This window comes from Rhynchophorus ferrugineus, unplaced genomic scaffold, assembly GCF_030347505.1.
Source record: "Rhynchophorus ferrugineus isolate W39M unplaced genomic scaffold, kcgeb_rfMv2 rfM2, whole genome shotgun sequence".
NCBI classification, from domain to species: Eukaryota; Metazoa; Arthropoda; class Insecta; order Coleoptera; family Curculionidae; genus Rhynchophorus; species Rhynchophorus ferrugineus.
In genome coordinates, this window is record NW_027472581.1 from 80,400,544 (window position 1) to 80,413,379 (window position 12,836).

Below are 12,836 nucleotides of genomic sequence, written 5' to 3' on the forward strand. Positions count from 1 at the left end.
TTCAAAATGACGGCATCATTTTAGATTGAAGCATATGTAGTTGTTTAAGCTTATTGTCGTAATAAACCAAAATCACACTTGTGATCTATAAAAGCATTATACATTTATACTTTTACAGATAAACTGCTGGGTGTGGATGAACCAGTGATGTTCATGGCCAAAGTTTAAATCTTGAGTAAATATCTCTAATGGGCTAAATTAGTTTGATTGTACATGGAGGGAGGAACTAAATCCAAGGCTTTGAATTTCATTTATAACCTCAATTATCGTGATGTGGTCATAAATTAGGGCATTCTATCTTCTATTCATTTTTAGAGTTCTGGGGTTGGTGTGCTTGGAGAGCAGCAACATGGTTCTTTATGATGGCACGGCAAGTTTTATATATCTATAAAGGTATGTAATAACAAAAATTCTCTAGGTATAGTTTATTTATCACACAAATACAGTTCAATGAGGGAGATATTGAATTTAAAAAATAATAAACAAGAGCAACGATATAAATACGTTAACAAACATGTATTAGGGGTACCCTAAAATACACCCGCCGCAATCTGGCACTGTTTCTTCTCCCCCCTTTGACGCTTCCTTAAAATCCATTTCTAAATGATGCGGAATGATAAAAACATATATTCATATATGTATATATATAAATATTAGCTGTAAATAGTAACAAAGGTTCCTATATCAAATTTTAGGGCACTGATAAATTGTTGAATAGTTTAAGTAGTTTTAAGGCCTCCGAAAATGTAAATAAATCTGCCGTCGCATGTGATAGCAAATATGTGGTGAAAATTCGTTTGCTCTATTGAGAAGGTGCCAGAATTATAAGACGCTCCATTGCAAGACGGCTGTGTCTTTTCCGCCGATGGAGACCACACGAGAATCGTCGTGCAAGAAGTTAGCAGCAGTGACATGGCTGCTATGACCACTATAGACATGCGAGAGAGACTGAAAAAAGAACACCGTTTTGTTAACATTAGCTGCTAATTGGCATTTGAGTACACTTACTTTGGGTTGCATAACTGGATAGCTATACAGTTTAACTTTACCGAAATCATCAGCGGTTACCATCAGCTTGTTATCATTGCTTCTGTCACAATAGTTGATGTCTGTTCCGTCGGCGTTCTCTGGCCAGATACCGATGGTGTTGAAGGTGAGCGTACATGTGTTGCTAGCCCAATCCAGATCGCGCATGAGACTAGGTTGTGGTATTTGTCGACAAGTACCCGCATTCCCTGAAACAGAACTTTTATAAACAAAAATACAAACACTGAGATGTAAATGCTGTGGTTAGGTACACCAAAAATGATAACAGACGGTATAACCTGAAAAATTCTCATTTAATTTTCAGCATGAACTATATATGAATGTTGAGTTTAATGTATGACACATATGTACTAATAGTATATCTATTATCTAGTCTGTCCATAGTCATTCCTATAAAACAGCCAATGCACGTCAACAACACCGTCGAATATATTGTCAAATTCAGTTTATGAAAACGTAAAAATCCCTTTAAAACTCGTAACCAAGTCGTTTTATAAAATTCGATTTGTGTTGGTAGTGGTCGACACTGTTGTCATACAAACTATTGTGGTTGTTTAATGAACTGTAGTTAAGTCTTTCAATAAATATGCATTAGATGTACTATAATATTAAAATAAATTATATTTTATAACGTTATTTTTATTTCACAATTTTATTTACATTAGTATTTTTAAACTAATCTTAAATTTTGTGCGGCAACGTTGCATTATAAATTTTGATAACGTGCATTGGCTATTTTATTGGGAGGACTATATGTAGATAACAGGGTAGTGCATATTTCACACTTATAGTATAAACAAGACTTATGAATACTTACAGTATAACAATTCATAATCCCCAGAATTGCTTCTTAACGTCTGATTATCTACCGCCCAATCGAGATGTGTAATGAAGCTTGAATGACCCTAGAAGGATATTTGTCGTGATTATCAACAGTCATTTTAATATGGTTTTCTTCTATTACCGAACACCTGCCGACTCTGCTATATTTCATGCCATCCTCTGATACCTGATAGATATAGATCTGGTTATCTCTGGAGCCCAGAGCTACCAAACTACCATCGGGTGAGAACTTGATAGTCTGAATGGGCTCGTTACCATCTGCATGTTGCCCCAATAGTTCCCTCGTCTGTGTATCGAAAATCAACCATTTCCCATTCACACATCCTACTAATATAACTGCACCATCTTGGGAAAAGGCTACACTCTGAGCTTGCTCCTAAATGGTGACAACGCAAAAATAGCATGAAAAACATGAACAATTTGATATGATGTAATTGGACCTACTTCAATATCCTTACTCCACAGGATACTATGCGACATCGATTCCCAAAGCTGTAAGACACGATCAAAGCCGGCTGTGGCGAATTGAGGTATACTCGGATGAGCTGCAAGAGCCCATAATTCGTCAGTATGTCCTAGAAAGCAACATACATATAACAAAGGAAATTGAAAATAAATAGCTGTTACTTACCTAGAATTATTGGTTGGAATCCCAGCTCTAGTGTACCATTCAGTATACAATTCTTTGTCGTGCCTAATAACAGTTGGGAACCTCGTCCTTCAGAAATTACTCTAACGCCTCCGTAGTGTGATTCAATCTAAATATAACAGACCATTTATTAGTTTATTTTTCTATTGTTATCTTCTTTTAACTATTGTATTATGACTAAGTCATTTTGTACTGATTTTATCCTGTTCATATTTCCATTTAAGAATTCCTTAAATACACTTCTCAATCTATGTTTTTATTATTTTTTTCATTGAGTTTGTGTTTTCTTTATGTCCTCAATGATTTTTACATTTCTCATTGAATCACTTTCTTTTTGTCTTTTCTCTTAAGTCTTATTACTCCCTCTGATGATCTACTTTTTGCGTTTTTCGAATTTTCCTCTATTAATCCCTGTCTTGATAAATTTTCAATTTGCAAAGAAAATCGCATATAAAGTTGGAAATGCGTTTAGTGAAGATACTAGGGCTAATAATATGGGTAGATTTCAGTTTTATCTGTAGATATCTATAATCAATTACTAAATCCCATCATGACCAAAAGTTAGAATAAATTTTCTTAACAAAAAGTTATGCTATGGACAGTTACATCTATTCAATTTATATAAATCGCCCATCTCTGTTATGGCTATTATTTCATTCAATGAAAATTATTATGAAAAACTTATAATGTTTATTCAGTTAACATGAAAAACAATTACTTTTTTACACGTATAATGTTTATTTTTAAATATATCTTACCTCTATGAACCCTACGGATTTTAAATTGTTATCATGTTGAACCACTCGGCCATCTTTGCCACCTCCGGTGATGACGCTGCCGTCCTTTGAAACGCAAATAGAAAAAATGCTGCCTTCATGCACGTTTTTAACTAGTTTCCAAATTGTGTTAGTGCCTCGGCCCCAAATAGCCAAATTACCATTGGAGTCACCTTGAAAGACAAACGAATTATCTTAGTTAAATCGACGATAATCGACCATCGCTATTAGTTAATAAAAACGAAAAAGCAAAGACAAATTGAATGTAGGCGCTACTAATACCACTACTAATTTATAGCAGGAAGAAACTACGCCTACCTGTGATGGTTTCTCCAGTCTGCAAAAACGCCACACAAGTCACGTATTTTGGCTTGTCGCGGGTCTCAAATATGCCCATTCTCTTGTACAGGGTTCCATTCGAGTCCAACGACCAGAACGCAATGTGTGACTTGCCGCAGGTGACGATGGTGTTCCGGTCAAGGGGATGGAACTCTGCCGCCACAATTGTATCAACTGAACCCTGAAATTAATATATTAATTAACATGTATTTATTTATACGAGATTACTCCAGCTATAGTTGTCGAGAACAAAACAGAACAAACAAAAATAAGTTAGAATTACTAAAAATTTATATTATTTTGTATAGTTGTCTCTGGTTAGTCAAGCATCACAACAATATTTTTTATAAATTTTGAGATAAATTATTAAGATATGAGAATGTGCACTTTATGATTCAGTAAATAGGTTTCCAGTAGATGTAGGTACATATTTTGTTAAATTATATGGACGATCATAACGTTAAGGAATGTCCTCCAGCTCCAATCTAGTTAAAATCTAGAAAATGTTTTTGAATTCGAAAAATAGTCTAAAAGATACAGATTTCTCAATCTGACAAGTCAGATGAAGTTACTGCTACTGAATGAGACCATGCATTAGTTATAACATGTAACAATGGCACCAACTGACAAATTAACTACTATTTAAAAATAACATTTTTCTATTTTCAGTAATTGTTGTCTGACTCTTTTATGACTAAGGAGAAAATAGTGTTTACCTTGGTTTCAGTGATTTTGTGTCCATGTTCTCCTTTCTGCCAGTCCCATACCGATATTGTATGGTCTGTAGAATCGTCGATGGCCACCAGAAGAGTACCGGCGTCTGCCTTCGAAAACGACAGGCAGCAGACCGAAACGTCGAAGTCATTCATTCCAATGACTGCCTGCGTATGTAACGTTATCGAGTTCCAAACTCTCACGTGAGGCTGAAAGGTGAAAAGAACCTTGAGTTGAGCTATTAAAATTTCAAAGCTAATGCTTACTCTGGCGTTGGCCTTGTCTTGACCTGCTGTTTGACCTGTGGCTACTAACATTTTGTTTGGATGTATTGCCAAACTGCAATAGATTGAACAAAGATATTAAACAAAAAATTACATGATCTAAGTAATTTTAAGATACTTTAATATTTCAAATATTGAAATATCTTAAAATATTATATATAGTTCAATAGTTAACCATATTTTTGAAGTAAATTTCTTTCATGAGTTTATTTTTCAAATTGATGTATATTAATGGCCTATTTATCAAAAAATATTTTGTCGTTTTTCTTAGGATTATTGTTTTTTTTTAATTAAAAATGGTATAAGTTATTACATTACATAACTTGAAATATCGAACTCATGATACAGTTGTGAACTTTGTTAAAAACCTGGACAAATGGCTGGTAATTTGATTAGAACGCATCAAATTGGCCTATTTATTAATTGAATTGTTATGTGTATTGGAAAATGGATTGACCAACCTGTTGAAACAATACTAGACATTTCTAGTAATTAATTTTACTATGCTAATTTTTACATTACTTGTATTTTACTATAATGATATTACATTGGATGGACTATGGTGGTATATTTTATTTTTTGGTAAAATCACTAAAAAGATAGTTTTACTAATGTGCGACCATGCCTCTATACTATTTATGTATCCCATTAACCAATCAAGGAAAAGGTAAATTAGAACACTGATTGATTTCTGCTTTTAGCGAAAATATTTTTACTGTTGTGGAACATACTGGAATACTACTAGACTTCAAGATAATCGAGACTGTGACAGCGGAAAAGAGATATACATTGTTATAATAGTATATTATAATATAATGTCTGATTAGAATATATAGTGAGGGAGTGAATCTAAGAAATTCGTTTAATTACACCAAAGGATACAAGCATTCGGGTGGTTTGTAACAGAGTGTACTTGTAAATTTTGTAATGGCTGTTAATTTTATGTTTTTGTTTAAATAATTATAATATGAGTTTGTAAGTCAGATTTTAATAAATAAGATATTTATTTATGTATTATTAAGTTTTTAGGTTATTTTGAAGAAACATAATATTTTACGGTGAAATGCTAAAAACTTGAATTACTTTTATGCACGTCTAAGAGTATTTTTAAAACGTTTCGTAAAAATTGTGTTATTCATCATCCATTAATTTTCCTTCCTCCACTTTTTAAAATGACAGTTATTTAAAGAGAATCAGAAGCAAAAATACTTGAAATAGTATGAAATAATATATACGTTTCTAATATATTTGAACGAATCATCGATTTTAATACCTTTTAATGTCATCGGTGTGCTCCAAATAGTGCCTCTGATTCTGGTCCTCAACATTATACAGTACCACCACTGCTGCTACGAAGTAAACCATCTCACCAGTGGGTAGGAAATAAAGATTCGACCTGCAGTCTCGTCCACGGTATCCATATACCCAATCCAGTTTCAATCTCTGCCCTGGAGCAGTCGAAACCTATAAAAAGAACGACATACACTAATTGCCTTCCCATTTTCATTGCATTCCTTTACCTTGGTAATTTCGTAAGTATCTGCGACGTCTGTTGGTGCATAGAGTATGACAGGTCGTCCCCTAATGAACATTTTAACGGATTTATCCTCGTCGTTGTATTGGGCATCTTTGGTCCTACAAAGCCATCAATAGAAATCAGTAAATATCAAGAGTTTCAAGATAAAAAATAAACATATTACTCATGATTATCGTCAGTCATTTTGATCGATATCCAATACTTTAACTGTGAACTGTTAATAACCAGGGATTCGAACCATCAATATATGTAATTACTTGATGTTTATGATAGCAGAGTAAAAGCTATACTGTTAAGGTAAAATCGACCAACAATGAGGCTTATATATTAGGAAAAATTACTTCGACTGCGCGATAGTAATATCTAAAATCCTGTTTAGAAAAAAAAAGATCGATAAAGGAACAAATGTTTTAGGCAAAAAAAAACAAAACCATCGATCGAAATGCTTAAATAAGGTCAGATTTCGTACGAAATAATAGTTAAACTTGTTTACTGAGAATACTTTAGGACAAAAAATATATAGAGTAGAAAAAATCGAATACGTACTACTAAAAGTCTTAGTCTATAAGTGAATGTTTTTTAAGTGAATAAATGATCACAATACATACAAGCCCCTAATGCAAAGTTCAATAATTATACATATAGATGTTGTTAATTGCTAGTGCCAAATCCATCTAATAGAACTGACTCAATGCACATCAAACTTCATTAAAGACTGAGCATCTTCACAAAAACCAAAAGCTAATGGAGTTACAAAAGAACTAAATGACATTTACTATAAACAACTTTATTCTTCTCAGACTTCTTTCCTTTTTTTGTTATAATTCCATCATTGTGCTGCAAAGCTTCATATCTGTATAAATCTTATGCGAATTATTGGAATTTAATTGGACAATGACATTATTTATAGGTCCTTGATTTGATGCCGTCTAATTAAAATTTCCTTAACATCACAAGATGTTTAAAAAAAACATAAACAGGAATAGAGTAACAGGTGTGCTACCCATTTAAAAATAAAGATCTACGATGTAAATTGGTTCCGTTAATGAACGGATATCACGCCACCAAAATACATAAAAATTACTTCAAAATAAGGTGTAGCGATGATCTCATATAGTATAGAAAAGCTTTCATCCTGTAATCTATTGATTTCTAGAAATATTATAATGCGTTCATAGAACTCTACAAAATTTTCAGAAAATTAAATAAATAAACAACTAAAATATGGGACTGAAGGTTAGTATTCTAAAAAAATATAGGCGGAAAGATAATTGGCGATCTTCATCTTTCAAGGTAAATTGACAAAAATACAGTGTACTCCCATTCATACCCATTCCCATCAAATTAATGGTATTTCTTGAAAAACTAGCAATAAAATTGCTATTCTGCAGATGTTCATAATTTATATAATCCAGAATTAAGAACATTTAAAAAAATGATCAGTAAATTGCACAGCAAGGTGGCATCACAATGATTATTCAAAGACATTCAAGATCATTAATTCAAAATTTAGTCACTATATATTTACAATGTAGAAAGACCTGACAACCAATGACCATCAATTGTTTCTTTCTGGCATAACTAAATTAATTATAGCTTAAGAGTGATATTTTTTTTAAATCGTGTTATAATCCCGACCTGGCTCCATTTAATTATCATTAATTTTGATGTTTTTAAAGATCCTTAAATGGTAAAATTACAGTAAAAAAATTTAGCCATATGTTGAACGGTCTACAGCTTGTTATGAAGACCAAATAAGACGACAGGATTATTTTCTCGATAATTTTGGTTCAGTGTCTTCAGATATTGGCCTTGCATTAAACGACGATATGTCAACCATAAGAAACATTTAAACGCCATGAACTTTATTGTTTTAAAATTGGGCAAATCGTTGTAACAAGTAATCAAAGAAAGATGAATATTGTTATAGCTTTAGAACTTATTATTATGGAAGGTTATTACAAAAAGTTCCTTTTCAATAATGATTGCGATATTAAATAAAAGCTAATTAAAAGAAATGGGTGAAACTTTACTTTAAAAAGTGATAGTCATAGATTACTTTTCCACGCACATAATATTTTCAAAGAATCAAATCCATATAACTCTTCCATGATAATTTCTCTAAGAATATGATGAATTAGGTCACACTGAGAGTATCGCATATTCTTTTTAATACCTGTGATATATACGAACCATGAACCAATAACAATTACTTTCAAAGAATTATAAGTAATGGAAAAGTGAATAGGGTCTGTGAAAAGTCATTTTGAAATAGCACAAAATATTTGATGAGAAAAATCAATTACTCTTATACGTCAAAGAAAGTTGCGACAACCATTCATGGTAAAACAAATTGTCAGTCTTAAAAAAATAATTTCTGGATTGTCTGGTTAGAAAAGATCATAGAATATTGATACAAATAAGTACAAAATAATTTATCATCAGAATAGGGTTGTCGGAAGCGGATAGAAATATTTGATACATCAATAAATTTTAAAAATTGGATCGATGTTATAATTTTTTTTATAGATTTGTTATTCTCAAGAGCAAAAAGAGGTCAAAGATTTGTAAATAATATACTGAATTGTTGAAAAATATTGACATTTCGATATTCTACAAACTCTACATTTCTATATTTTACAGATCAATTGCTTCGACGACCAAAAAAATATATGGATATATATTTAAAGATTTCAGTACTACAAGGATCAAAAAAGGATCTCAATAGAACAAAAATCTATATAAATTGTCAAAGGTCAAATAAGTTGAAAAAATATTGAGCAAAAAATATCGAGAAGAAAATATCATCAAAAAATATCTATGTTGATTTTACAAAGCATTCATCTTCAGAGTTCATCCCCATTAAAATATATATTTGAAATATATATTATTTGTCTATTCAAAGTTTTTTCGTACATACGTTATTAAGATGTTTAATGTATTGCCTGCCGCAATTTGTAAATTCATTTCAGAATCAGACAATATTTTCCTTCTTATTTTATTCTAGTTAAAAAGAGACACAATGTTGTCTGATTAGTTCGAACGTGTAAACGAATGAGCCTGTCAAAGTCGTCCGGTTGTCAGACGTATGTAACATTCTTGAAAGTAATAGTGATAAGAGGTTATAACTCTAACCTATAAACTATTGTAGTTTTTAGATGTACTAGAATTAAAAAAAAATTCTACTTGATAACATTTTTGTTCAATTATTTTATTTAGATCAGAATTTTGTTGTACGTCAAAGTCAAACTGAACTAAAACTCAGAGTTGATGAGGCAACATTGTCACGTTTTGACATTACAAATTTAGATGACGTACGTACAAAATAACTCATGTCTCTCAACAAGTTTTGAGTTGGTGTTAGGAGTGACACAGTGAGAACATTCTGAAGTATTCTAAAAGGCTATCTTTAAAACCATCCGATTATAAAACCATTTTATTATTAAAAAGATGAAATAATTTCATTCGTCGTATTAAAAATTAAAGTAACGAACAAAAATGAACTTTTAACATATTTATTTAAATCGCAGTGCCTGTTTTGTAATTTTATGGCGGGTTCCATAAAATAAAACGATTTGGTGAGTGTCCCTTTAGTTTAAGACTTTAGGAATCCTTGATTTAAATAAATAAACGGAATACTCAGTAAATCATGAATACATTCTTTTAAAAATCACGGTTTTGATAAACTATTGATGTTTGATTTTAACGTAATATCGCATTCTCTATATTATACATGACAAGTAAAATATGCACTCATAATATCATAAGTTTGTTAGAAGTTGAATGTCCTATGCAGTTTTCAATAAAAACACCCCAACAAATCACCCCATAAATGGGAAAACCTAATAATAATAGGTGGTAGTAGATAATTATTAGATGTTTACATATATTTTGATCAGCAGTATCTATTGGTGAAAATGCGAAGTATCAATATAAATAACTGTTAAACAACCCAATTCAACTATTAAATTCAGCGGTTTTAATATTTCTCTACATAAAATAACAATTTTCCACTTGGTATTATTGCGTTATTCGGTGTACTATGTGTATAGTGCTAATCATGGAACACTCAAAATTGCTTTTTGCACTTTCAATAATTTTATTGCTTTATTTAAAGAAATCCACCGCCTAAGCCCATCAAACACTTTTAGAGAGTTATGATGACGCAGTTCTGCAATATCCCAATTGTGGGTATTGGCTTCGATGATTTGAAATTCATGATGTTGATGTCAATGACAAAGATTTGTCTGAGGGATTAAAAATGTTTGAAGACAATGCATTGTAAGACTTACTGAATGGCAGCTCAGGACTTCAGACGTTTACATTCGATGAGAAAGATTTAAAAGGAGGTAATATGGCAACCACGCGAATTGGATGAAAATCCTTTTCGAACCGTTTCAACATCGTGACTTCATTGCTTGCCAGTGAACAAAAAACTAGTGTGGCGATAAAAAGTGAATCTACTACGACAACCTTAAGAACAAAAAGTCATAAGTCTGTCCAAGAAAGCTATCCACATTGACACCGAAGTAAAATATTCATAGTTATAAAGTTTTACTGTGCATATGGTGGGATCAGCAAGGTACAGCGTATTACCAGTTGCTAAATATCGAATTGAATCGTTACTGCAGATGTCTTCTTGCATGATAATCCTTGACCACACGTTGCAAGAGTTGTGAAGAGACCGTTGCGACTGGAATGGGAAGTTCTGCCGCACTCAGCGTACTCACCAGGCATGGCGCTCTCTAATAACCTTTGTTCGGATCAATGCATCATCGATCATCATGTTTTGATTCCCACGCGGTTTCAAAATGCTGAAGAAGTACGCTGTTTTGACACAATTTTGACAAAATGATGGAGAGTATCTCGATTAATATATATTGTACCAATTTTTCTTAATAAAGACCTTTTTAAGGGGATATTTTTGTCTAGAAATTTGAAAAAATAGATTTCATACTGCTTTTTTTGAGACGGTTGACATACGTCGAGTTATTCCAAACCGATTTACTTGAAATTCGAATGTTGTTTGACAAAATTTTTTTTTGACATTTCAAAATTTTTTAATAATAGTTAAAATCCAAAACATGTTATAGTTGACTTTGATACAGATATAAGAATGTATGGTACCAAATTTCAAGTTAGTCGGTTCAGTAGAACTTGTGATATCATGTCAAACACATCGAAAAAAGTACTTTCGAGAAAAACGCTTTTAAAGTTTAGTTTTCAGATGTTACGTCACTAAAACAGCGATATCCCAGAATATAATAGGAATTTGAAAACATCCTCTTAAGGGAAAATTTTTAATATGACTGAAAATTTGACAAATATCAATCTAAAAAAAAATTAAACGTCCTTCTAAAGTTTAAAAAAAATGATCAGAATGCATGGCACGCACCTAATAAAAAAAGTTATATCGAATCGAAAAGTCCCGTGCCAACTCACGGGTAAAATAAGAAGCGTAAACCCGACGCATCTAATTTAAATTAAAACAGGGAATATATGTAATTCGAGTGATTATCATCTAGAATTCTTCTCGGAAACAAACATACGTACAATCTCTCTCTCACGTACATGGTAAATTCCAAATAAGTCGCCGGCAATAAAACTTAAAATTTGGTTCACAGCACCGACAGTTCCACCCGAACAACAATATGAAAAAAAAACTAACAACAATAAAACGGCTGCCGCATCGATGGATTATTATTTTATGTTGTTGCGCGAGATCGACACGAACGTAAATGTTTCTGTCGTATCTACCGTCGGTAGATATATACGAATACGTTTCGTTTCGACGCTTATTTGATTCGAACGATGCGAATCGAACCGCTGACGCGAACCCACTGAGGGTGACGGGACCGCGAAATTCTCGCCTGTCTGAATCATTTCGCAATATCCACCAAATACGAAGAAATGTATCGTTACCAGGCGAATTTATCTACATATAAAAGAAGTGAATTGTTTTGGATCAAACGTAACTGACATTTTGTAATCTGTACATTGAAAAGTTCTTTCGGTCGTTTATAGGGTGTCCAACACAATGAGTAGTGGCTATTTCTGGAGTATTCTTACCGGTAATCGGTCAACTTCGGTAGTTTCCGCCTGACTTTGCGACGTTGCCATTTACAAGTCATCGAGATGTAGAATCCAATGAACTATGACAGCCATTTTGGATTTGACCTTGAGACTGGTAACAAGCTATTATAAGTAACAAAAAAGCTATTATAACACGTTTAAACTGAACAGGCATATGAGGACATTCCATCCAGGTGCGTATCAAATTTTATTTTAATATTGCAAACTGGATTCAATTCTATACCAAATTCATTTTATTTTAGGTATAGTTGGCCCTGCGAAAGTAAAAGTGCGAATAAATATGACTCGATGTCCTTTTATAGGGTCAAAAATATACCAAAACATTTTAACTTGAGTCTCAACAGAAATATTAGGTTAACTTACGAATTCAAAATATGTTATTCTATTTTTATTATATTCTTCAAATATACGTATAATTTTAAACAACTGGCAACGTCGCAAATTCAAATCCATGTGAGCACGCCAGGAGTCTCCAGAACTAGACTCTTGTAACACAATGGAACAATCAATGCACATCATTAAAATTTATTAATGTTAAGACATCGCAATATTGT

General features: G+C 32.3%; 1 protein-coding gene across 11 annotated transcripts in view; it reads right to left on the reverse strand.

Annotated features, from left to right (window-relative positions):
• Nucleotides 1–410: 410 nt before the first annotated feature.
• The window catches only part of LOC143191404 (echinoderm microtubule-associated protein-like 2), a 97,146-nt gene continuing 84,720 nt past the window's right edge, over nucleotides 411–12,836 (reverse strand). For 6 of the 11 annotated variants that reach the window (XM_076396460.1, XM_076396456.1, XM_076396459.1 and 3 more), the window contains 12 exons: nucleotides 6,173–6,287; nucleotides 5,926–6,116; nucleotides 4,635–4,707; nucleotides 4,371–4,577; nucleotides 3,634–3,835; nucleotides 3,298–3,488; nucleotides 2,522–2,648; nucleotides 2,335–2,465; nucleotides 2,012–2,266; nucleotides 1,865–1,952; nucleotides 1,009–1,235; nucleotides 411–948 (listed from right to left, as the gene is read on the reverse strand). In XM_076396460.1, the coding sequence (XP_076252575.1) occupies nucleotides 823–948; nucleotides 1,009–1,235; nucleotides 1,865–1,952; nucleotides 2,012–2,266; nucleotides 2,335–2,465; nucleotides 2,522–2,648; nucleotides 3,298–3,488; nucleotides 3,634–3,835; nucleotides 4,371–4,577; nucleotides 4,635–4,707; nucleotides 5,926–6,116; nucleotides 6,173–6,287 (1,933 nt within the window). In that variant the 3' untranslated portion in view covers nucleotides 411–822. Of the gene's footprint in view, nucleotides 949–1,008; nucleotides 1,236–1,864; nucleotides 1,953–2,011; nucleotides 2,267–2,334; nucleotides 2,466–2,521; nucleotides 2,649–3,297; nucleotides 3,489–3,633; nucleotides 3,836–4,370; nucleotides 4,708–5,925; nucleotides 6,117–6,172; nucleotides 6,288–12,836 lie in introns of all 11 variants that reach the window. The other 5 variants (XM_076396457.1, XM_076396452.1, XM_076396450.1 and 2 more) reach the window with 1 other exon arrangement.